Below are 25,948 nucleotides of genomic sequence, written 5' to 3'. Positions count from 1 at the left end.
TGGATCAGTACTTGGAGCTATGATGTGGTGGCCATTACAGAGACTTGGATGGCTCAGGGACAGGAATGGTTACTTCAAGTGCCAGCTTTAGGTGTTTCAGAAAGGACAGGAAAGGAGGCAAAAGAGGTGGGGGTGTGGCACTGTTGATCAGAGATAGTGTCACACCTGCAGGAAAGGAGGACGTCATGGAGGGATTGTCTACAGAGTCTCTATGGGTGGAGATTAGGAACAGGAGGGGGTCAATAACTTTGCTGTGTGGTTTTTATAGGCCGCCCAATAGTAATAGGGACATCAAGGAGCAGATAGGGAAACAGATCCTAGAAAGGTGTAATAATAACAAGGTTGTTGTGATGGGAGATTTTAATTTCCCAAATATCTATTGGCATCTCCCTAGAGCAAGGGGTTTAGATGGGGTGGAGTTTGTTAGGTGTGTTCAGGAAGGTTTCTTGACACAATATGTAGATAAGCCTACAAGAGGAGAGGCTGTACTTGATTTGGTGTTGGGAAATGAACCTGGCCAGGTGTCAGATCTCACAGTGGGAGAGCATTTTGCAGATAGTGATCATAATTCTATCTCCTTTACAATAGCATTGGAGAGAGATAGGAACAGACAAGTTAGAAAAGCATTTAATTGGAGTAAGGGGAATTATGAGGCTATCAGGCAGGAAATTGGAAGCTTAAATTGGGAACAGATGTTCTCAAGAAAAGATATGGAAGAAATGTGGCAAATATTCAGGGGATATTTGTGTGGAGTTCTGTATAGGTACGTTCCAATGAGACAGCCAAGTTATGGTAGGGTACAGGAACCGTGGTGTACAAAGGCTGTAATAAATCTAGTCAAGAAGAAAAGAAAAGCTTACAAAAGGTTCAGTGAGTTAGTTACTGTTAGAGATCTAGAAGATTATAAGGCTAACAGGAAGAAGCTTAAAAAGGAGCCAGAAGGGGGCATGAGAAGGCCTTGGTGGGCAGGATTAAGGAAAACCCCAAGGCATTCTACAAGATAAAGAGGCCTTAAAGTGAAACCATTGGTTGTGGGAACACCAGAAGTAGAATGAGTGTAGTAAATCGCTTTTTGTTCAAGAGCTGATGGTTGGGGGGGTAGTAACTGTTTTTGAAACTGGTGGTGCGAGTCCTGAGGTACTTGCACCTTCTCCCTGAGGACAGCAGAGAGAAAAGAGCATGGTGTGTGTTGTGTGGTAGGCCATGTCTAACCAATGTTATAGAGTTTTCTAAGGAAATTACCAGGAAAGTGGATGAAGGCAAGCCAGTAGAGATTGTCGACATGGACTTTAGTAAGGCATGTAACAACATCCCATATGGGAGGCTGGTCAAGAAGGTTCAGTTGTTCAGCATTCAGTATGAGGTAGTAAATTGGATTAGACATCGGCCTTGTGGTAGAAGCCAGATAGTGGTCATACAGGGTTCCTTCTCTGACTGGAGACCTGTGACCAGCAGTATGCCGCAGAGATCGGCGCTGGTCCTTTGTTGTTTGTCATCTATATCAATGATCTGGATGATAATGCGTTAACTGGATCAGCGAATTTGCAGAAGACACCAAGATTGGGAGTGTAGTGGACAGTGAGGAGGGCGATCATGGCTTGCAGTGTGATCTGCATCAGCTGGAAAAATGAGCTGAAAAATGACAGATGGAATTTGATGCAGACAAGTACAAAGTGTTGCACTTCAGGAGGACCAACCAGGATAGGTGTTGCAGAGTGAACAGTAAGGCGCTATGGAGAGTGGTAGAACAAAGAGATCTGGGAATACCGGTACATAATTAAATGACATCGCAGGTAGATAGGATCAGAAAGAAAGCTTTTGACACGTTGGCCTTCATAAATCAATGTTCTGAGTACAGGAGATGGGATGTTACGTTGAAGTTGTATAAGGCCTAATTTGGAGTATTGTGTGCAGTTTTGGTCGCCCACCTACAGGAAAGATGTAAGCAAGGTTGAAAGAGCACAGAAAATTTGCAAGCATGCTGCTGGGTCTGGAGAACCTGAGTTCTAAAGAAAGATTGAATAGTTTAAGTCTGTGTCCTTTAGAACATGGAAGATTGAGAGGAGGTTTGCTAGAGGTACACAAAATTATGATGGCAACAGAGAGGGTAAATGCAAGCAGGCTTTTTCCACTGAGGTTGGGTGGGACTACAAGCAGTGGTCATGGGTTAAGGGCAAAAAGTGAGATGTTTAAGGGGAACTTAAGGGGAATCCCAATTTTCACTGTGGGTGGTGCGAGTGTAGAAAGAGCAGACAGCACAAGTGGTGCATGCGAGCTCAATTTCAATGTTTAAGAGAAGTTTGGATAGGTCTATGGATTGTAGGGGTATGGAGGCCTGTGGTCCTGGTGCAAGTTGATGGGAGTAGTCAGTTTAAATAATTTCAGCATGGACTAGATGGGCTGAAGGGTCTGTTTCTGTTCTGTACTTCTGTATGACCCTATGGTTTCAATGAGATTGCTCATTGGTTTCAGTGAGGCCTCTGACGGTTTTGAGACCTCTGATGGGATTCAGCAAGGTCGCTGACCGGTTAGAGATCTCTGACGGGTTTCAGCGTGGCCTCTGTACATATTTCATAGTATATGTGTTAATTCTGTTGTCTTTCTTAATTTTCCTGTAAATGCCTGTAAGGAAGTGAATCTCAAGGAGGTATTTGGAAACATGTACATACTTTGATCATAAATTTACTGCATGAAGAAGTTTGTTTATTTGTTTAGAGATACAGAGAGGAACAGCCCCTTCTGTCCCAATGAGCTTCACTGCTCAGCAGCCCACATCTATTAACCCTAGCATACTCACAGGACAATTTGCAATGACCAATTAACCTACTAACCATCTCTGAACTGTGGAAGGGAAAAGGAGCAGCCAGAGGAAGACCCACAGAGTGACAGGGAGAACGTAGAAACTCCTTACAGATGGGGCTGGAATTGAACTCCGAACTCCGGAGTTGCACCAGCCACTTCGCTACCGTGGCACCCAGTTGCCCGTCAGGTCTTCTTTCAATCTTCATCCCTTCTTAAATCACACCCTCTAGTTTTTGGTTCTCTTTCGCTGGGAGAAAGGCCGTGCATTCAGCCCGTCTGTGCCCCAGTCTGTTAGGAGATTGAGATTTACAAAGTTCTGCTGTACGATGGCAGTTCAGCTGTATGCACACTATTGTTTTGTGAATTTGCTCTGCTAGAATTAACTGTGGCTGTGTTGTTCCCTTTCTGAGGGCAGCTGACAGAGGAGGAGGTGCAACGAGCCCAAGAAGAGTACATGGGAGACACACAGGACAGGATAGAGATCAGAGATCTACACCTTGAGTTGCTGGGAGATGTGTTGATGATAGAGCCTACAATCCGAGCCGCAAGATATTTCAGAGGTAAAAGATCCAAACAAGTATCCTGTCTTTAAGTCTCGCACTGTGAATACATAGAACACAGAAGAGTACAGCACAGGAACAGCCCTTCGACTCACAATGTTATGCCAAGCCAATTACGTAAATCATTAATTATCGTCTGCCTGTATGATGTCCATATCCTTGCATTTTCCTCATATTCATCCTAACAAAAAATGTCTCTTTAATGCCCCTAATGTATCTGCCACCACCCCAGGCAGCGCATTCTAGGCACGCACCACACATTGTATATAAAAAACTTGCTTCCCATATCTCCTTTGAAATTTCCTCCTCTTACCTCTCTGTGTGATAACTTACGCTGACATATGCCCTCCCCCACGGAACTGACTCTAGTTAGAAACTGTTCAGCAACACACTCCTGACACAATTCAGTGGCACAGTGTCCCAAATAAACAAAGGGAATCCTGGCTATTTTCTCAATTTGTGTTTGTTCTTTAAAAGTTCTCCCAAATGAGCAGTTGCCCTGATTAATCAATGGCTAATTATTTGGAATCCACTGTATTTATAAAAAAAAACTTACCCCAGACACTTCCATGAAGCTTATCCCCTCTCACCCTAAGCCTAAACCCTCTAGTATTTAACGTTTGGGAATCTAACCTGGGAAAAGCACTGACCGTCTCAAAGAACAAAGAATACAGCACAGTACAGGCCATTTGGCCCACAATGTTGTGCCGACCCTTAAACCCTGCCTCCCATATAACCCTCCACCTTAAATTCCTGTCTATATATACCTGTCTAGTAGTCTCTTAAATTTCACTAGTGTAATTTAATTACACCAAGCTGAGTGTCTCCACTCAGCCTCCGGCACTTCAGAGGAATTTGTATCCACATTTATTCAACCTCTCCTCACAACTTATACCCTTTAATCCAGGCAACATCCTGGTGAACCTCTCCCGCATCCTCTCCAAAGCTTCCACATCCTTCTTGTAATGAGATGATTGGAACTGTGCACAGTACTCCAAGTGTGGCCTAACCAAACTTCTATACGTGACTTGAAGTGAAGTTGAGTGAAATTATCCCCTTTGGTTCAAGAGCCTGATGGTTGAGGGGTAATAACAATTTCTAGTTCTAAAAAGAGAATGCACAATATAGTGCCACAGTTACAGAGAAAATACAGGGTGGGCAATATGCTTGGCACAAGGGCCACAACAAATTATATTGTGAGGTCAAGAGTTCATTATTATCCGTCTGTTTAGATTTAGATTTAATGTCAGAGAATGTATACGGTACACAACCTGAAATTCGTACTCTTCACAGACATCAATGAAACAAGAGACCCTCTCAAAGATCAATAGAACATTAAGTGTGGCGCGTGGCCAAGTGTTTAAGGCGTTGGTCTAGTGATCTGGAGGTCGCTAGTTGGAGCCTCAGTGTTGTGTCCTTGAGCAAGGTACTTAACCACACATTGGTCTGCGACGACACCGGTCCCAAGCTGTTTTGGCCCTGGCCCTTCCCTGGGACAACATCGGTGGCATGGAGAGGGGAGACCTGCAGCTTGGGCAACCGCTGGTCTTCCATACAACCTTGAAAATCGATGGACAGCCGAACAGAAGATAGAACATCAAAGCCCTGAAGGTTCCTCTCCCCCCTCCAACTCCTCCCTCCCCCTCCCTACACACCAGCAAAAGCATCAAACCCCCCTCCCACCCAGAGAATGCTGGAGGAACTCAGCAGGCCAGGCAGCAGCACCTGTGGAAAGAAGTACAGTCAGCGTTTCTGGTCAAGCCCCTTCAACAGGACTCTCCCACTCCCCCGATATGCAAAACACAGCAAAGCCTCCAAAGAGACCTTGATCCAGCATTCATAAACCGTTCCTGGAGAGAGCAAAGCATCAGGCCAGCATGGATCTGAAAGGGTGGAGGGACATGGACCAAATGTAGGCAAATGAGACCAGATAAAGTAGACATCTTGGTCAGCACAGATTACTTGGGCGGAAGGGCCTGTTTCTATGCTGTATAACTCCATGACTATGACATTTTCCTGTCCATAGTAAAGAGGCCAATTGCTGCTTAGAATTGTAGATATTTATGGCCATTCAGCCCACACCTGCTAGCTCTACAGGGAACAGATATTACCAATCGACCATCAGGCTCCTGAACCAGAGGGGATAACTTCACTCATCCCGACACTGAACTGATTTCACAACCAATGGATGTGCTTTCAAGGACTCTACTACACGTGTTCTCAATATTATGTAATTATGTTCATACATATTTATTTATTTATTTATTATTTGTTGTGTCTTTGCATCTGCACACTTACTTTTCTTTTGCACATTGGTTGTTTGTCCATCTTTGTTTGTGTGAAATTTTTAAGACCATAAAACATTGGAGCAGAACTAGGCCACCTGACCCATCGAGTCTGCTCCACCATTCAGTCATGGCTGATCTGTTTTTATTCTCTCCACCTCAACCCCATTCCCTGGGTTTCCCCCCCCCCCCCATAACCTTTGATGCTATGTCCAATCAAGAACCTATCAATCTCTGCCTTAAATACACACAACAACCTGGCCTCCACAGTTGCATGTGGTAACAAATTCCACAAATTCACCACCCTTTAGCTAAATAAATTTCTCTGCATCTCTACTTTGAAAGAGCGCCCTTCTATCCTGAGGCTGTGCCGTCTTGTCCAAGACTCTCCCACCATGGGAAACATCCGTTCCACATCTACTCTGTCTAGTCCTTTTAACATCCAAAAGGTTTCAATGAGATCCTCCCCTCATCCTTCTAAACTCCAGCGAGTACAGACCCAGAGCCATGAAACGTTCCTCGTATGATAATCCTTTCATTCCTGAAATCATCCTTGTGAACTTCCTCTGGACCCTCTCCAATTCTAGCACATCTCTTCTAAGATGAGGAGCCCAAAACTGTACACAATACTCAAAATGAGCCCTCACCAGTGTCTTATAAAGCCTCAGCATCACATCCTTGCTCTTGTATTCTAGACCTCTTGAAATGAATGTTAACATTACATTTGCCTTCCTCACTACTGACTCAACATGCAAATTAACCTTTAGGGTGTTCTGCACAAGGACTCCCAAATCCCTTTGCATCTCAGATTTTTGGATTTTCTCCCCATTTAGAACATAGCTCTCACATTTATTTCTACTACCAAAGTGCATGACCATGCATTTTCCAACATTATATTTCATTTGCCACTTTCTTGCCCATTCTTCTAATCTATTTAGATCCTTCTGCATCCTACCTGTTTCCTCAACAATATCTGCCCCTCCACCAATCTTCATATCATCTACAAACTTGGTAATAAAGCCATCTATTTTATTATCTAAATCATTTATATACAGCATAAAAAGAAGTGGTCCCAACACTAGTCACTGGCAGCCAACCACACAAGGATCCTTTTATTCCTACACACTGCCTCCTACCAATCAGCAATGCTCTAACCATGTTAGTAACTTTCCTGTAATACCATGGGCTCTTAACTTGGTAAGCAGCCTCATGTGTGGCACTTTGTCAAAGGCCTTCTAAAAGTCCAAATCTACAATATCCACTGCATCCCCTTTATCTATCCTAGTTGTAATCTCAAAGAATTCCGAAAGGTTCATCAGGCAGGATTTTCCCTGAATGAAACCTTGCTGACTTTGTACTACCTTGTCCTGTGTCACCAATTACTCTATCACCTTGTCCTTAACAATTGACTCTAACATCATCCCAATCACTGAGGTCAGACTAACTGTCTATAATTTCCTTTCTGTTACCTTCCTCCTTTCTTAAAACGTGGAGTGACATTTGCATTTTCCACTCTTCTGACACCATGCCAGAGTCCAATGATTTTTGAAAGATCATTTCCGATGCTTCCACAATCTGTACTGCTACCTCTTTCAGAATTCTAGGGTGCGGTTTAACTGGTCCAGGTGACTTACGTACCCTTCGGTCTTTCAGCTTTTTCAGCACCTTCTCCCTTGTAATAGTAACTGCACCCACTTCTCTTCCTTCACACACAACAACATCAGGCATACTACTAGTGTCTTCCACAGTGAAGACTGATGCAAAATACACATTTAGTTCATCTGCCATCTCCTTGGCTTCATTATTTCTTCGGCCTCATTTTCTAGCGGTCCTGTATCCACTCTCATCTCTCTTTTATTTTTTATACATTTGAAAAATCTTTCAATATCCTCTTTGATATTATTTGCTAGCTTGCTTTCATATTTCATCATTTCCCCTCCAATGATCCATTTACTTCCTTTGTTTTTAAAAACTTCCCAATCCTCTGTCTTCCCACTAATTTTTGCTTTGCTGTCTGCCCTCTCTTTTGCTTTTACATTATCTTTGACTTCCCTTGTCAGCCACAGTTGTACTATTTTGTCATTTGTCATTTTGTCACTATTTTGTATGTGAAGAGCAAGAGGATAAGACGTGAGAGAATAGGACAGTTGAAAAGTCTGTATGGAATCAGAGGAAATGGCAGAGGTACTTAATGAATACTTTGTTTCAGTAGTCACTATGGAAAAGGATCTTGGTGATTGTAGGGATGACTTACAGCGGACTGAAAAGCTTGAGCATGTAGATATTAAGGAAGAGGATGTGCTGAAGCTTTTGGAAAGCATCGAGTTGGATACTAGACAACAGGTGCAGGAGTAGGCCATTCAGCCCTTCGAGCCAGCACCACCATTCACTGTGATCATGGCTGATCATCCACAATCAGTACCCCGTTCCTGCCTTCTCCCCACATCCCTTGACTCCGCTATCTTTAAGAGCTCTATCTAACTCTTTCTTAAAAGCATCCATAGAATTGGCCTCCACTGCCTTCTGAGGCAGAGCATTCCATAGATCCACAAATCTCTGGGTGAAAAAGTTTTTCCTGAACTCCATTCTAAATGGCCTACCCCTTATTCTTAAACTGTGGCCTCTGGTTCTGGACTCACCCAACATCGGGAACATGTTTCCTGCCTCTAGTGTATCCATTCCCTTAATAACCTTATACGTTTCAATCAGATCCCCTCTCATCCTTCTAAATTCCAGTGTATACAAGCCCATTCGCTCCAATCTTTCAACATATGACAGTCCCGCTATCCTGGGAATCAACCTCGTGAACCTACGCTGCACTCCCTCAATAGCAAGAATGTCCTTCCTCAAATTTGGAGACCAAAACTGAACACAATACTCCAGGTGTGGTCTCACTAGGGCCCTATACAACTGCAGAAGGACCTCTTTGCTCCTATACTCAACTCCCCTTGTTATGAAGGCCAACATGCCATTAGCTTTATTCAATGACTGCTGTATCTGCATGCTTACTTTCAGTGACTGATGAACAAGGACACCTAGATCTCGTACTTCACCCTGTCCTAACTTGACACCATTCAGGTAGTAATCTGCCTTCCTGTTCTTGCCACCAAAGTGGATAACCTCACATTTATCCACATTAAACTGCATCTGCCCACTCACCCAACCTGTCCAAGTCACCTTGCATTCTCCTAACATCCTCCTCACATTTCACACTGCCACTCAGCTTTGTGTCATCTGCAAATTTTCTAATGTTACTTTTAATCCCTTCATCTAAATCATTAATGTGTATTGTAAATAGCTGCGGTCCCAGTACCGAGCCTTGCGGTACCCTACTAGTCACTGCCTGCCAATTTGAAAAGGACCTGTTAATCCCTACTCTTTGTTTCCTGTCTGCCAACCAATTTTCTATCCATGTTAGTACCCTACCCCCAATACCATGTGCTCTAATTTTGCCCACTAATCTCCTATGTGGGACCTTATCAAAGGCTTTCTGAAAGTCCAGGTATACTACATCCACTGGCTTCCCCTTCTCCATTTTCATAGTTACATCGGGACCAGACGGGATGTACCCCAGGCTACTGTGGGAAGCGAGGGAGGAGATTGCTGAGCCTCTGGCGATGATCTTTGCATAATCAATGAGAATGGGAGAGGTTCCAGAGGATTGGAGGGTTGTGGATGTTGTTCCCTTATTCAAGAAAGGGAGTAGAGATAGCCCAGGAAATTATAGACCAGTGAGTCTTACTTCAGTGGTCGGTAAGTTGATGGAGAAGATCCTGAGAGGTAGGATTTGTGAACATATGGAGAGGCATAACATGATTAGGAATAGTCAGCATGGCTTTGTCAAAGGCAGTTTGTGCCTTACGAAACTGATTGAATTTTTTGAGGATGTAACTAAACACACTGACGAAGGTAGAGCCGTAGATATAGTGTATATGGATTTTAGCAAGGCATTTGATAAGGTATCCCATGCAAGGCTTATTGAGAAAGTAAGGAGGCATGGGATCCAAGGGGCATTGCTTTGTGGATCCAGAACTGGCTTGCCCACAGAGGCCAAGAGTGGTTGTAGAATGGTCATATTCTGCATGGAGGCCGGTGACCAGTGGTGTGCCTCAGGGATCTATTCTGGGACCCCTACTCTTTATGATTTTTATAAATGACCTGGATGAGGAAGTGGAGGGATGGGTTAGTAAATTTGCTGATGACACAAAGGTTGAGTGTGTTGGAGATAGTGTGGAGGGCTGTAAGAGGTTACAGCGGGACATTGATAGGATGCAAAACTGGGCTGAGAAGTGGCAGATGAAGTTCAACCCAGATAAGTGTGAGGTGGTTCATTTTGGTAGGTCAAATATGATAGCAGAATGCAGCATTAATGGCAAGACTCTTGGCAGTGTGGAGGATCAGAGGGATCTTGGGTTCTGAGTCAATAGGACTCTCAAAGCTGCTATGCAGGTTGACTCTGTGGTTAAGAAGGCATACGGTGCATTGGCCTTCATCAATCGTGGGATTGAGTTTAAGAGCCAAGAGGTCATGTTGCAGTTATATAGGACCCTGATGATACCTCACTTGGAGTACTGTGCTCAGTTCTGGTTGCCTCACTCCAAGAAGGATGTGGTCAATGTTTAAGGATCTCTTGCAGGATGTTAGGGATAAATTTGTCCCGATGAGGAAGATGAAGAATGGTAGGGTGAAGGAACCATGGGTGACAAGTGAAGTGGAAATCTAGTCAGGTGGAAGAAGGCAGCATACGTGAGGTTTAGGAAGCAAGGATCAGATGGGTCTATTGAGGAATATAGGGTAGCAAGAAAGGAGCTTAAGAAGGAGCTGAGAAGAGCAAGAAGGGGGCATGAGAAGGCCTTGGCGAGTAGGGTAAAGGAAAACCCCAAGGCATTCTTCAATTATGTGAAGGACAAAAGGATGACAGGAGTGAAGGTAGGACCGATTAGAGATAAAGGTGGGAAGATGTGCCTGGAGGCTGTGGAAGTGAGTGAGGTCCTCAATGAATACTTCTCTTCGGTATTCACCACTGAGAGGGAACTTGATAACGGTGAGGACAATATGAGTGAGGTTGATGTTCTGGAGCATGTTGATATTAAGGGAGAGGAGGTGTTGGAGTTGTTAAAATACATTAGGACGGATAAGTCCCCGGGGCCTGACGGAATATTCCCCAACTGCTCCATGAGGCAAGGGAAGAGATTGCTGAACCTCTGGCTAGGACCTTTATGTCCTCGTTGTCCACGGGAATGGTACCGGAGGATTGGAGGGAGCGAATGTTGTCCCCTTGTTCAAAAAAGGTAGTAGGGATAGTCCAGGTAATTATAGACCAGTGAGCCTCACGTCTGTGGTGAGAAAGCTATTGGAAAAGATTCTTAGAGATAGGATCTATGGGCATTTAGAGAATCATGGTCTGATCAGGGACAGTCAGCATGGCTTTGTGAAGGGCAGATCGTGCCTAACAGGTCTGATAGAGTTCTTTGAGGAGGTGACCAGGCATATAGATGAGGGTAGTGCAGTGGATGTGATCTACATGGATTTTAGTAAGGCATTTGACAAGGTTCCACACGGTAGGCTTATTCAGAAAGTCAGAAGGCGGCATGGGATCCAGGGAAGTTTGGCCAGGTGGATTCAGAATTGGCTTGCCTGCAGGAGGCAGAGGGTCGTGGTGGAGGGAGTACATTCAGATTGGAGGGTTGTAACTAGCAGTGTCCCACAAGGATCTGTTCTGGGACCTCTAATTTTTGTGATTTTTATTAACGACCTGGATGAGGGGGTAGAAGGGTGGGTTGGCAAATTTGCAGACGACACAAAGGTTGGTGGTGTTGTAGATAGTGTAGAGGATTGTCGAAGATTGCAGAGAGACATTGATAGGATGCAGAAGTGGGCTGAGAAGTGGCAGATGGAGTTCAACCCAGAGAAGTGTGAGGTGGTACACTTTGGAAGGACAAACTCCAAGGCAGAGTACAAAGTAAATGGTAGGATACTTGGTAGTGTGGAGGAGCAGAGGGATCTGGGGGTACATGTCCACAGATCCCTGAAAGTTGCCTCACAGGTAGATAGGGTAGTTAAGAAAGCTTACGGGGTGTTAGCTTTCATAAGTCGACGGATAGAGTTTAAGAGATGCGATGTAATCGTGCAGCTCTATAAACTCTGGTTAGGACACACTTGGAGTACTGTGTCCAGTTCTGGTCGCCTCACTATAGGAAGGATGTGGAAGCATTGGAAAGGATACAGAGGAGATTTACCAGGATGCTGCCTGGTTTAGAGTGTATGGATTATGATCAGAGATTAAGGGAGCTAGGGCTTTGCTCTTTGGAGAGAAGGAGGATGAGAGGAGACATAATAGAGGTGTACAAGATATTAAGAGGAATAGACAGAGTGGACAGCCAGCGCCTCTTCCCCAGGGCACCACTGCTCAGTACAAGAGGACATGGCTTTAAGGTAAGGGGAGGGAAGTTCAAGGGGGATATTAGAGGAAGGTTTTTCACTCAGAGAGTGGTTGGTGAGTGGAATGCACTGCCTGAGTCAGTGGTGGAGGCAGATACACTAGTGAAATTTAAGAGACTACTAGACAGGTATATGGAGGAATTTAAAGTGGGGGGTTATATGGGATGCAGGGTTTGAGGGTCAGCACAACATTGTGAGCCGAAGGGCCCGTAATGTGCTGTACTATTCTATGTTCTTTGTTCTATGAAACCATAGAAAGGGTGCAGAGGAGATTTACAAGGATGGTACCTGGAGTGGGGAGGATGCCTTATGAGAATAGGTTGAGTGAACTCGGCCTTTTTTCCTTGAAGCGACGGAGGACGAGAAGTGACTTGATAGAGGTGTACAAGATAATGTGAGGCATTGATCGTGTTAATAGTTAGAGGCTTTTTCCCAGGGCTGAAATAGCTAGCACGAAAGGGCATAGTTGTAAAGTGCTTGGAATTAGGTACAGAGAAGATGTCAGGGGTAAGTTCTTTATGCAGAGAGTGGTGAGTGCATGGAATGGGCTGCCAGTGGTGAAGGCAGAAATGATAGGGTCTTTTAAGAGACTCCTGGATAGGTACATGGAGCTTCAAAAAAATAGAGGGCTAGGTGGTTCCAGTTAAGGACATGTTCGAGACAGCTTTGTAAGCTGAAGGGTCTGTATTGTGCTGTAGGTTTTCTATGTTTCTATGAGTATTTCTTCATTTTTGGAATACACACATCCTGCACCTTCCTTATTTTTCCCAGAAACAAATGCCATTGCTGCTCTGCTGACATCCCTGCCAGCAGCTCCTTCCAATTTACTTTGGCCAACTCCTCTCTCATTCCAACCTAATTTCCTTTACTCCACTGAAATACTGCTACATCACAGATCTTACTTTCTCCCTATCAAATTTCAAGTTGAACACAATCATATTGTGATCACTGGCTCCTAAGGGTTCTTTTATTTTAAGCTCCCTAATTGCCTTGGGTTCATTACATAACACCCAATCCAGTATAGCTGATCCCCTAGTAGACTCAACAACAAACTGCTTTAAAAACTATCTCTTAGGCATTTATCAAACTCACTCTCTTGAGATCGATTACCAACTAGATTTTCCAATCGACCTGAATGTTAAAATCTCCCATGATTATCATAACATTGCCCTTTTGACACGCCTTCTCTATTTCTTATTGTGATCTGAGGTCCACCTCCCAGTCACTGTTGGGAGGCCATCAGGGTCCTTTTACCCTTGCAGTTTCTTAACTCAACTCACAAGGATTCAACATCTTCTAATCTTCTGTCACATTTTCCTATCCCTTCCGATTTTCCGATCCTCCACTCTTTTCATTAATTTATTGTATTTCATTGAATCTACTGTGAATTCCCACAAGGAAATTAATCTTGGGGTAGTGTATGGAGACTTTGATAATGAGTTTACTTTGAACTTTGACTGGGTAAATCCCACTTCCAGGGTGTCAATCTGTGGTCTTTGAAATGTGCTTTCCAAGTGATCCCTCACTGGGGAGTGTTTCTACCTCCCTTCATCACCCATTCGGGCAGAAAGTTCCAGAACCTCACTACTCATTGAAGTCTGTCCATATTCACATCTGCCAGCAAATGTAAGTCAGTACTAACTGCTCTTCCAAGGGGCCGATGCCTTACCTTTTCATCATGTTTCAGTGTCCCCATTCCCTGCCCTTCCTGGGGGGTTAGTTCTTATTTTGAGATACAGCACAGAAACAGGCGGGGAGGCCCACAAGACCACTCCGTCCAAGTACACACACATGACTAATTGACGTAACCCGTACGTCTGTGGAATGTGGGTGGAAGTCAGAGCACTGGAGGCAATGCATGCCGGGAAGGGGAGAACATATAGTCTCTGTGCTGACAGCAGAGGGAGTCTCTTAATCACTGATCTAATCTCTACCCAGCATCTGGTTAGCAAATGTGCAGTCACTGGAGAATAGAATTGAGGACCTGAGGGCAAGATTGCTGTATCAGAGAGAAATGAGTGATTGTAATAATACTCTAATTTTCCTCTGTCTTCCCTCCTCAGATGCAAGGTGTCCTGTCTATCTGTACGAGTTCCAGCACAGGACGAGTATCCTTAGCAAGAGCCGCCCTGATTTTGTGAAGGCTGACCACGGAGACGAGCTTGGATATGTCTTTGGTAGTGCTTTCTGGAATGGAGACATTTTGATAAACGGTGAGAAAACCCTTCAGTGACATTGAATGGATGGCACGGTGGTGTAGCGGTTAGCGCATTCGCTTTACAGCACCAGCGACGTGAGTTCAATACCCGCCACTGTCTGTAAGGAGTTTGTACGTTCTCCCCATGACCGCATGGATTTCCTCCGGCTGCTCCAGTTTCCTCCCACGTTCCAAAGACATACGGGTTAGTAGGTTAATTTTACTCGTGGTGCAATCGGGCTCGTTTGGCTGGAAGGGCCTGTTCCAATGCTGTGCCTCTAAAGGAAAGAAAATTAAAAACATCAACCCTCCGTTCTCAGTCCGACAGTTCTGTGTACTTTCCTATTACTTGGTGAGGAGCTGAGGTCTGTTAGGAATCTGCGGACTGTTTTGTATCTACGGATTTTTTAAATATATAATATAAAAGTCTTATGCTGATAGTGTACTGTGAACACGTCAATCTGAATGGCTGTGTCTAGAATGAAGGTTTTAACCAAGATTCCATGAAACAACAGACACAAATGGTCCTAATGTCCCTCTGGTACAGCGCCCTAGCTCTGAGATCTTATTTACCAGAACTGTATTTGCCAGCAAGATGGTTGGCATTGGGAGCCGAAAACCACATTTCCTTGAATGAACCTTTAGCCCAGCTCGGCATCCTCTCTTCTGCCATCCTAAAAGGGAAGTGTGTCAGCACCGGTGACCAGAGTCCATTCCAGTTCCATCGATTTTTGGTAGTGATAGATTTTTTTAGTCCCATTAAAATAACGTTACTGACTGTACAGACCTTCGATGTAGTTGTGGTTCTCAGCTGTAGCAGACTGAAACTGGAGTATTTGATGTTGTCCAGCGTAGCTGCAGGCACGCGTCACCTTCTCGGTGGCACCCCAGAAGTAGAAACGGAAAAGGCTCGAGAAAGTGGATAAGGCCCAATCCATCACAGGCAATGCCCTCCCCACCACTGAGCACATTTACGTGGAGTGCTGGCCCAAGAAAGCAGCATCCATCATCAAGGGACACCACTATCCAAGCCATACTCTCTTCTCACCTATACCATCAGGCAAGAGGTACAGGGGCCTTGTGTCCCACACCCCCAGGCTCAGGAACAGTTATTCCCCAACAACCATCAGCCTCCAGAACCAGCGTCAATAACTTCACTCAGCACAACTCTGAACTGATTCCACAATCTACAGACTCTACAACTCACGTTATCAGCATTTTTAAAATATGCACGTTTTGCCTTCTTTTTCACATTGGTTCTTTGTCAGTCTTGGTTTATGTGTAACCATGAGAAAGTCTGCAGATGCTGGAAATTCAAAGCAACACACACAAAATGCTGGTGGAACACAGGAGGTCAGGCAGCATCTCTGTAAAGGAATAAATAGTCGACGTTTTGGGCCAAGACCCTTCTTCTATCCAGTGTGTTGCTTTGTTTATGTATAGTTCTTTTTAATAAACACTACTGTATTTCTTTATTTTCTGTAAATTCCTGTAAGAAAATGAATCTCAAGGTAATATAGATCATTTGGACCATCGAGTCTGCTTCACCATGTCATCATGGCTGAATCATTTTCCCTCTCAGCCCCAATCTCCTGCCTTCTCCCTGTATCCCTTCATGCCCTGACTAAATGAGAATCTATCAACCTCTGCCTTTAATATACCAATGACTTGGCATCCACAAATTCTCTACTCTTTTCTTTTGAATGCTGCTTACATAATGCTATGTGCCTGTGATCAAAGTTTAAAGAAACGTTATTGTCAAAGTACGTATATGTCACCATATACAACCCTGAGATTCATTTCCCTGTGGGTGCACTCATTAAATCAATAGAATAATAACCATAGCTGAATCAATGGAAGACTGCACAAACTTGGGCATTCAACCAATGTGAAAAAGACAACAAACTGTGCACAAACAAAAAGAAATTATAAATAAATAAATAAATAAACAAACAAACAAAAATAAATATCAAGAACATGAGACAAAGAATCCTTGAAAGTGAGTTCATTGGTTGTGGGAACTTTCCAATGATGGGGCAAGTGAAATTGAGTGAAGTTATCCCCTTTGGTTCAGGAGCCCGATGGTTGAGGGATGATAACTGTTCCTGAAGCTGGTGGTTGAGTCTTGATGCTCCTGTCCATTTTTCTTGATGGCAGCAGCGAGAAGAGAGCATGATCTGGGTGGTGGGGCCCCTGAAGATGGATCTTGCTTTTCTGTGACAGTGTTTCATGGAGACGTGCTCAATGGTGGGAAGGGCTTGACCCGTGATGGACCCACAATGCTGCTGCAAGTAAACTTTTCCATTGCATCTGTGCACACATTTTTTGTGCATTTGACAATAACTTTCACTTTGAGGGAGTTCTGGGATTTCTACCCAGCGATGATGAAGCATCGGTGACATATTTCCAAGTCAGGGCGGTGTGAGACTTGGATATGAGAGTATCCAGTGCATTTTGGAGACAGCGTGCACTGCAGCCAGAGTGTGCCAGGGTGGAGAGGGTTGTGCTCAGGGAGGTTGAGGGAATGCCAGTGGGCAGGTTAATCTGTCCAGGCTGGTGTTATGTTTCTAGAGACTTGTTGGTACTGCCCTGATACATTACTTCCCCTTCCCACACTCTCCTCCCCATTTGCTCTGCATAGTCATAGAACACTATAACATAGAAACTGGTCCTTTGGCCCATCTAGTCCATGCTAAACTTAGTCCCATTGACCTGCAGCTGGACCATAGCCCTACATACCTCCCCCATCCATGTACTTATCCGAATTTCTCTTAAACATTGAAATCGAACCTGCATCCATCGCTTCTCCTGGCAGCTCATTCCACACTCTCACCACCCTCTGAGTGAAGAAGTTCCCCCTCAAGTTCCCCTTCAATATTTTATCTTTCACCCTTAAACCATGACCTCTAAGTCCAGACTCTCCTCAGTGGAAAAGCCTGCTTGCATTTACCCTCTCTACTGCATAACCCGCATAATTTCTCTGTCAAATCTCCCTCATTCTTCCACAAATAATGTCCAAACCAAATTAGCCTTTCCCTATAACTTGGGTCCTCAAGTCCTGGCGACACCACTGTAAAACTTTTTTGCAAGTACTAGTCTCACCCATCCTGACTGGAGAAAGTCCGCTTGCATTTACCCAATCTATACCCCTCATGATTTTGTTTACCCTAACTTCACTTGCGGGACCTAGCATCCCCACATTGTGTTAATGTTATCCCCTGCGGATACGCTTAAAGGTGACTGACCTCGATTGCTATCAGTTTCTCAGTGTCATGCTAGGCCCGAGCCTCAGAGGTCTCATTGATGGTGTGACTTTTCCAGGGAGTATGACTGCTGAGGAGATGGCATTGAGCAGAACTATAATGAAATACTGGGCCAACTTTGCCAAGACTGGGTAAGCAACATGTTTGATTCTCGAGGGCTTGGAGGGATGGACAACCTGGGGTCTCTTTCTATACTGCAGTGCTCTAGGCTCTCAGTTCCCCTCTCATTGGGGAGCTACTGTCAGAGTCCCCTGGGTGGCAAACCGCAGTGCGTTTTGTAGGCAGTGGTGGGTGTGCAGTGTGACGGAACGTCTAAAAACCTGAGCTGTTTGCCTTGTTGAGTGCTTCACAGTAAATCACACAAAAAAAGTTGGAGGAACTCCACAAGTCAGGCAACCTTTACGGAGAGGAATAAACATTCTTGGGCCAAGACCCTTCATCAGGACTAGAAAGGAAGGGGGAAGAAGCCAGAATTAGAAGGCAGGGCGCTGGGGGTAAAGGGAAAGCTGCCAGGTGATAGGTGAGACCTGGTGAATTGAATTGAGTTGACTTTATTTCTTACATCCTTCGCATACATGAGAAATAAAAATCGTTATGTTATGTCTCTGTCTAAATGTGCAATTTATAGTAATTTGTAATAAATAATTTGTACAACAGGACAGTCAATATAGCATAGAAATACAGCTGTATTACCATGAGTTAATCAGTCTGATGGCCTGGTGGAAGAAGCTGTCCCAGAGTCTGTTGTCCTGGCTTTAATACTGCGGTACTGGTTCCCGGATGGTAACAGCTGGAACAGTTTGTGTTTGGGGTGATGTAGATCCCCAATGATCCTTTGGGCCCTTTTTACACATGTTGTAAATGTCTCTGAATAGTGTGAAGTTCACACCTACAGATGCGCTGGCTGTCTGCACCACTCTCTGCAGAGTCCTGCGATTGATGGAATTACAGTTCCCATACCAGGCAGTGATGCAGCCAGTCAGGATGCTCTCAATTGTGCCGCTGTAGAAAGTCCTTAGGATTTGGGGGCCCATACTTCAACTATCTGAGGTGAAAGAGGTGCTGTTGTGCCTTTTTCACCACACGACCGGTACGTACAAACCACGTGAGATCCTCGGTGATCTATATGCCGAGGAACTTAAAGCTGTACAACCTCTCACCCCCAGATCCATTGACATCAATAGTGGCTAGCTCGTCTCCTTTCCTCCTGTAATCCACAACCAGCTCCTTTGTTTTTGTGACATTGAGGGACAGGTTGTTTTCTTGACACCACTGTGTCAGGGTGGTGACTTCTCATTATTATTTGAGATAAGGCCAATCAATGTAGTATCTTCAGCAAATTTAATTAGCACTGAGTGGTGATACAGTCATGGGTGGACAGAGAGTAAAGGAGGGGGCTTAGGACACAGCCCTGAGGGGCTCCTGTGTTGAGAGACAGAGGGGTGGAGGTGAGGGAGCCCACTCTTACCACATGCCAGCAATCTGACAGGAAGCCCAGGATCCCGCTGCACAAGGCAGGATGAAGGCCGAGGTCTCTGAGCTTCTTGTCGAGCCTGGATGGAACTATGGTGTTGAATGCTGAACTGTAGCCCAAGAACAGCATTCTCACATAAGCATCCTTCTTCTCCAGATGTGTAAGCACGGAGTGTAGACCTGTGGCTATTGTGTCATCTGTCGATCGGTCGTGTCAGTAGGTGAATAGTAGGGTGTCCAGTGTGGGTGGTAGTATGTTGCAGATGTGGTCCTTGACCAGCCTTTCAAAGCATTCGCTTATTATTGAGGTGAGTGTGACAGGACGTCAGTTGTTCAGAAATGTTGCCTTGGTCTTTTCGGGTATCGGAACAATGGTGGATAATTTGAAGCGGGGGGAACTCTACACTGGGAGAGGGAGAGATTAAAACTGTCTGTAAACACACTTGCCAGTTGTGCCCCACACATCCTGAGTACCCGCCCTTGGATGCCGTCAGATCCCGCAGCCTTGCGACTGTCCACTTGGAAACATCTGTGTACCTCAGCCTCAGAGATGACCAAGTGCAGGTCACATCGGCAGCTCGCCTCAGGGGCTCAGTGTTAGTGACGTTAAACTGAGCGTAAAAAAGATTCAGCTGATCTGGGAGAGAGGCTGTGAGGTTGGCAGTGCCACTGTGTTTAGCTTTGATATCTGCGATGGTGTGCAGACCTTGCCATAAGCTGCGTGTGTTGGTGGAGAGTTGTGTCTGGATCTTGTCCCTGTATTGTCGTTCGCTGCCTTGATGACCTTGCGTAGATCGTAGCCACGTTTCTTGAGTTCCTGGTGGTTAGCTTCAGCGAAACCTCTGTCCCTCGCGGAAAGTGCTGCTTGAACGGAACTGTTGGTCCTGGGTTCCTGGTTTGGATATACCCTGACCGATCTTTAGGGGACAAAGTCACAATGCACTTCCAAATGAAACTCGTGACCCTTTCTGTGAACTCGGAGACATCTTCACCATGAAAGACATTCCAGCTGATGTCATCAAAGCAGTCCTGTAGCATGAAGACTGATTGGTTGGATCAACAGTGGACGGTTTTAACTATGGACGCCTCTTGTTTCAGCTTCTTCCTGTACATGGGCAGAAGTAAGACAGAGGAGTGATCGGATTTTCCAAATGACGGATGGAGGAGCGCTTTGTAAGCGTTGCGGAAGGGAGAGTAGCCGTGCTATCTCCCCGTGTGCTCACCTGGATATGTTGACAAAATTTCGGAAAGACTTCAGACAGCGACACTCTGTTGAAGTCTCTGACAGCCTTCGGGTGTTCTGTCTTCCAGCATGCTGATGTTCTCGTACAGGTCCTTCAGAGCCAGTTCAGTATCAGCCTGCAGTGGAATGTGCGCAGCTCTGTTAATAACAGCCGTGAGTTCCCTAGGTAGCCAAAAAGGTTTACACAGCAGCACCAAGTACTCCAGTTCCAGGAAACAAAAGGATTTGAGAGCATGCACATTCCGGGGGTCACACCAAGCATTAGTCAGCATGAAGCACACCCCATCTCTTTTATTCTTCCCAGAGGTTTGTAGACCTGTTCACCTGGAGCGAACTCCAGCCCAGCTCCCTTGCACGCTCTCCATCCGTGCCTGGGTTGAGTGTCGAGCCAGCAATTCCATCTCGTATAAAAAAGGCCTGGAGATGGATGGGCTCCGCCAAGTTTCAGATGCCCAAGACGCACTGTACGATGAGCAATCACCAAAAGATTCGTGCAAAAAGCTTGTCCTGACGCGCCCCGACGACTCCGCCAGGAGTTAAGGGCGCATACACCCTCCCGGAAGAGGGGTATCCAGATGGCTCAAAGGTGTTATCCGGTATCTCCTCCATCAGCCAGGACTCCACATTCCTTTGTTTCTTTGATAGGAGATTCTAGCTCTCAGTTCACAGAGCTTGTTGTCCAGGGAATGAATGTTAGCCAAGAGTAGGCTAGTGAGCAGCGGTCGATTTGCATGCCGTCTCAACCTCACCAGGCGACAGCCCTTCTCCCTCACCTCTGGCGCCACTTCCGAGGTAGCTGTGATGTAATAAATGAGCCTCCCATGGATCGCAGAAGCTGGGGTTCCCAGTGTAGCAAAAGAAGCACGTTGCGGGTAAATGCCATCTTCCCGATGTTCAGAGGAGTCACTCAGTCGTATCTGATGTGACTATCAGCTTCTTCAACAAGGAATATGAAAGGAAGTGCAGAAATTAGCAGTACACCGTGAAGCTGGAATGGCGCTCGCAACACGGCTGCCATACGCAGCACCGTCTTGGGGAAGGGAACGGGAGTGGGTGGGAGAGATTGTTCAATGTCATTTCCAGCACACAAGTGTAAAGGAGAATGAAATAATTGGTACTCCGGATCTGATGCAGCACAAAAAAATCAATAAGATACATCACTCAATACTAATAAAAACACAATAAATATGAATACATAAGATAGCTTATATACATTGATCGATTGTGTGGCTATAAAGTGACGCTCAGCACAGGAGTGTCAGTACATCAGGTGACTGACTGGAAATGATAAAGTAGTGGTGGTGGGGGGTGTGGAGGGGTGGGTTAGTGGGTGGAGGTGTTGATCAGCCTTACTGCTTGGGGAAAGTAACTGTTTTTGAGTCTGGTGGTCCCTGGTCCTCGTCCCTGATGGGAGTGGGACTAACAGTCCTTGAGCAGGGTGGGTGGGACCCTTCATGATGTTACTGGCCCTTTTCCAGCACCTTTCTGTATATATGTCCTTGATGGCGGTTAGGCTGGTGCCAGTGATGCATTGGGAAGTTCTGACTACCTGTTGAATCTTGAGTGAACCATACCCCTAATGTGTAGGTTACTGCTTGCAGGAACCCCAATGGAGAGGGACTGGCACTGTGGCCAGTCTATGATCAGAGTGAGAGCTACCTGCAGCTGAACCTGAAGCCGACGGTTGGGACGAAGCTGAAGGAACATCGAATGAAAATCCTGACCAAAGTCCGCAATCCCCAAGCTGGGAGCGAGATCAAACAAACCCCAGAGAACCTTGCTGGGGCAAAGACCGAGCAAAGCTCGACAGGTGATAAAGGCCAGAGAGTAGAACTGCAGCCTCCAGCAAGCACACGTTAAACCCCCTGCTTAAATGAACTAACTCTGTGAGCCTGCTTCCAGCTGGGTATCCTCAATGCCACTGGAATGGTTACGCCATCCGGTTAAGCAAAATGAGGGGTGCAGAAGCCTTTCAGCTGATCTAACCCAACTCATTCATTAACAAATTCTCTTCAACCCATCTCCCCTACTGGGGCATAGGCAATCGAAAGCTGCTCGTTTGCCAGGTCGTCTGTCCTCAGCCACTCTTCCAAGTTGTCTCCAGGAGTAGCCCATCTTCGAAGATCCTTCCTCTCCCAGGAATGAGATTTTTGAAGATTCTGTTGGCGTTTCTCTGGCAGTGGGATTTGCTGGAAAGGGGTTGCTAGCCCCATGCATGACCTTCCTCCTTTTGCAGCCAGGCTTGGTGAGGTACACTAACAAATCAGTAACAGGTAAAAGCACCTTGCTGTCCTTGCAATTACCCTATGGCCGATGTTCCCCTTGTCTCACTCACTGACCCACTCCCACCTTCTCTGCCACTGCTTGCTTTCTTTCTCACACAAAATGCTGGAGGAACTCAGCAGGGCAGGCAGCATCTATGGAGGGAACAGAACAGTCAAAGTTTCAGACTGAGATCCTTCATCAGGACTCGGAATACTAAAGAATCTGTTGAATCTCTGGTGTTGAAGCTTTCTCCCTCGGTTTGGGGGAAGGATCGCCTGGTCTGAAACATTCCAGTTTCTCTCTCCAGTTAGTCTTGACAGTCTCGAAGTCTCGACAGTACTTCTCCTATAGATACTGCCTGGTCTGCTGTGTTCCACCAGCGTTTTGTGTGTGGTTGTTTGAATTTCCAGCATCTGCAGATTTCCTCGTGTTGTCTCTCTCCAGGAGACTGCCTTACTAACTTCTTCCATGGCCTCCTCTTCTACTATGATGAGGCTATTCTCAGTTGGAGGAGCACACCTCATATTCTGTCTAGGTAGCCTCAACCCTTACACTGGCCTCTTACCTCTTGTCATCGCCTGCCTCTCACCTGCCCCTGGTGGCCTTCCTCCTGCCTTTCCTTCTGTTTGCTTAATATTTCTTTATGATTTGATGCCTCCACCCTGCCATGGATGTGTGGGTGGTGTCTCTGTGTGTGGGTGTGTGGTGTCTGTGTGGATGTGTGGGTGGGTGGTGTCTTTGTGGGTGTGGGTGGGTGGTGTCTGTGTGGGTGTCTGTGTGGGTTGTGTGTGTGTGTAGGTGGGTGGTGTCTGTGTGGGTGTGGGTGGGTAGTGTGTGTGTGTGTGGGTGGGTGAGTAGTGTAGGTAGTGTCTGTGTGGGTGGGTGGTGTCTGTGTGGGTGTCTGTGTGGGTTGTGTGTGTGTGTAGGTGGGTGGTGTCTGTGTGGGTGTGGGTGGGTAGTGTGTGTGTGTGTGGGTGGGTGAGTAGTGTAGGTAGTGTCTGTGTGGGTGGGTGGTGTCTGTGTGTGTGTGTGTGGGTGGGTGGTTGTGAGTGTGTGTGTAGGTGGGTGGTGTGTGTGTGGGTGGGTGGTTGTGAGTGTGTGTGTAGGTGGGTGGTGTGTGTGTGGGTGGGTGGTTGTGAGTGTGTGTGTAGGTGGGTGGTGTGTGTGTGGGTGGGTGGTTGTGTGTGTGTGTGAGTGGGTGGTGATGTGTGGGTAGTGCATATTTGATGTATGTGTGATTAACAGGTGTGGAAACATGGTTTGCATTTAGATCACCTCAGTGTCACTGTAACCTGAATATTGACCCGTTCACCAATCCCAATCCGTATTTCAGATTCAGATTTATTTATCACATGGACATGGAAGCACACAGGGAAATGCATCATTTGTTGGTTAACAACCAACACAATCTAAGGATGAGCCGCCATGGTAGTGTAGCGGTTAGTGCGACCCTATTACAGCTCGGGCGCGCATTTCGGATTTTAATTCGGGCAACCTCTGTAAGGAGATGGTACATCCTCGACGTAGAGTGCTCCGGTTTCCTCCCACAGTCCAAAGACGTATCAGTTAGAAGATTAGTTGGACATTGTAAATTACCCTGTGATTAGGCTGGGGATAGATCAGTGGGTTGCTGGCAGTGCGGATTGAAGGGCCAAATCAATCAATCAATAAATAAGTAAATAAACGTGTTGGGGGCTGCCCGCAAGTGTCGCCACAATTCCGGTCGCAACACAGCATGCTCACCACAAACAACTGATACTCCACCATTTTAGCAGCCAAGTGAATAATTTGCATTAATTTTCATTCGTTGCAAGTCATGATAACAGCTTTTTTGAGGGGGACATTATCAAGAGCCAGTGGAGGTCTGTTAAATATCCACTGACCTGGTTGCCTCTTCAAAAACTTTACTCAGGCTAAACAACCTCTGTAGGCCCAACCTCTCGCTGATCACCTGAAAATCATCATGGAGGTCTGATAGACAATTTCCTGACCACAGATACCAAGCTAACCAGTCTCTGTTGTCTGCTCTCTCAAACAATTTTCTTCAATAGTGGTGTGAAGTTGTGCAGTTTTCCAAATAGAAGGAACGGCTTTTGGATCAAGAGAGCTTCAGAAGGTTACGCTTCACGTATTCTGCAGTGTTGTGGCCGACTTGTTTTCAAAACTGCTGTTGGAAACCATCTGGACCTGTGGGTTTGTCATCACCATTGCTGTTTCTTTCATCATGATTCTTTTTACAAATTTAACATTGGGAAATAATGTACCATTAATCCTCTGCAGTAAAGGACAAGATGTATCATTCAACTTGTCCGCATTTTTTTCTGGTTTCAAGGAATAATCCTGTTAGAACATCGAGCATTAGAGCACAGTACAGGCCCCTCGGCCCAGGAATAATCCTCGTTAGAACGCCGAGCATTAGAGCACGGTACAGGCCCCTCGGCCCAGGAATAATCCTCGTTAGAACGCCGAGCATTAGAGCACGGTACAGGCCCCTCGGCCCAGGAATAATCCTCGTTAGAACGCCGAGCATTATAGCACGGTACAGGCCCCTCGGCCCAGGAATAATCCTCGTTAGAACGCCGAGCATTAGAGCACGGTACAGGCCCCTCGGCCCAGGAATAATCCTCGTTAGAACGCCGAGCATTAGAGCACGGTACAGGCCCCTCGGCCCAGGAATAATCCTCGTTAGAACGCCGAGCATTAGAGCACGGTACAGGCCCCTCGGCCCAGGAATAATCCTCGTTAGAACGTGATGCACCATCAATAACTCACGCCGAGACTTAGGAAGTGAGATATCGGCTTTTATTGACTGAAGAACAACACTACATCCTGGGGAAATGAGGGAGAGTAGCAGGCTACAGTCGCCTTTATACAGGGGTCTGTGGGAGGAGCCACAGGGGTAGTCAGCAGGGTCTTGGGAGGAGCCACAGGAGCAGTCAGACAGGTATATCTAGTTCACCACAGAACGCCGAGCATTAGAGCACGGTACAGGCCCCTCGGCCCAGGAATAATCCTCGTTAGAACGCCGAGCATTAGAGCACGGTACAGGCCCCTCGGCCCAGGAATAATCCTCGTTAGAACGCCGAGCATTAGAGCACGGTACAGGCCCCTCGGCCCAGGAATAATCCTCGTTAGAACGCCGAGCATTAGAGCACGGTACAGGCCCCTCGGCCCAGGAATAATCCTCGTTAGAACGCCGAGCATTAGAGCACGGTACAGGCCCCTCGGCCCAGGAATAATCCTCGTTAGAACGCCGAGCATTAGAGCACGGTACAGGCCCCTCGGCCCAGGAATAATCCTCGTTAGAACGCCGAGCATTAGAGCGCGGTACAGGCCCCTCGGCCCAGGAATAATCCTCGTTAGAACGCCGAGCATTAGAGCGCGGTACAGGCCCCTCGGCCCAGGAATAATCCTCGTTA

At 46.1% G+C, this 25,948-nt stretch overlaps 1 protein-coding gene across 1 annotated transcript in view; it reads left to right on the top strand.

Moving 5' to 3' along the window:
* LOC140740870 (fatty acyl-CoA hydrolase precursor, medium chain-like) overlaps window positions 1-24,833 on the top strand; it is a 60,345-nt gene extending 35,512 nt beyond the window's left edge. The window contains exons 10-14 of the mRNA XM_073070451.1: window positions 3,218-3,362; window positions 14,152-14,301; window positions 17,607-17,679; window positions 21,866-22,074; window positions 24,581-24,833. Coding sequence (XP_072926552.1) covers window positions 3,218-3,362; window positions 14,152-14,301; window positions 17,607-17,679; window positions 21,866-22,074; window positions 24,581-24,588 — 585 coding nt within the window. The 3' untranslated portion in view covers window positions 24,589-24,833. The remainder of the gene's footprint in view (window positions 1-3,217; window positions 3,363-14,151; window positions 14,302-17,606; window positions 17,680-21,865; window positions 22,075-24,580) is intronic.
* Window positions 24,834-25,948: the final 1,115 nt, after the last annotated feature.

This window comes from Hemitrygon akajei, chromosome 17, assembly GCF_048418815.1.
Source record: "Hemitrygon akajei chromosome 17, sHemAka1.3, whole genome shotgun sequence".
In the NCBI taxonomy this organism is placed as follows: Eukaryota; Metazoa; Chordata; class Chondrichthyes; order Myliobatiformes; family Dasyatidae; genus Hemitrygon; species Hemitrygon akajei.
Note: the sequence above shows the minus strand (reverse complement) of the source record. Positions and strands in the feature narration are given on the sequence as shown.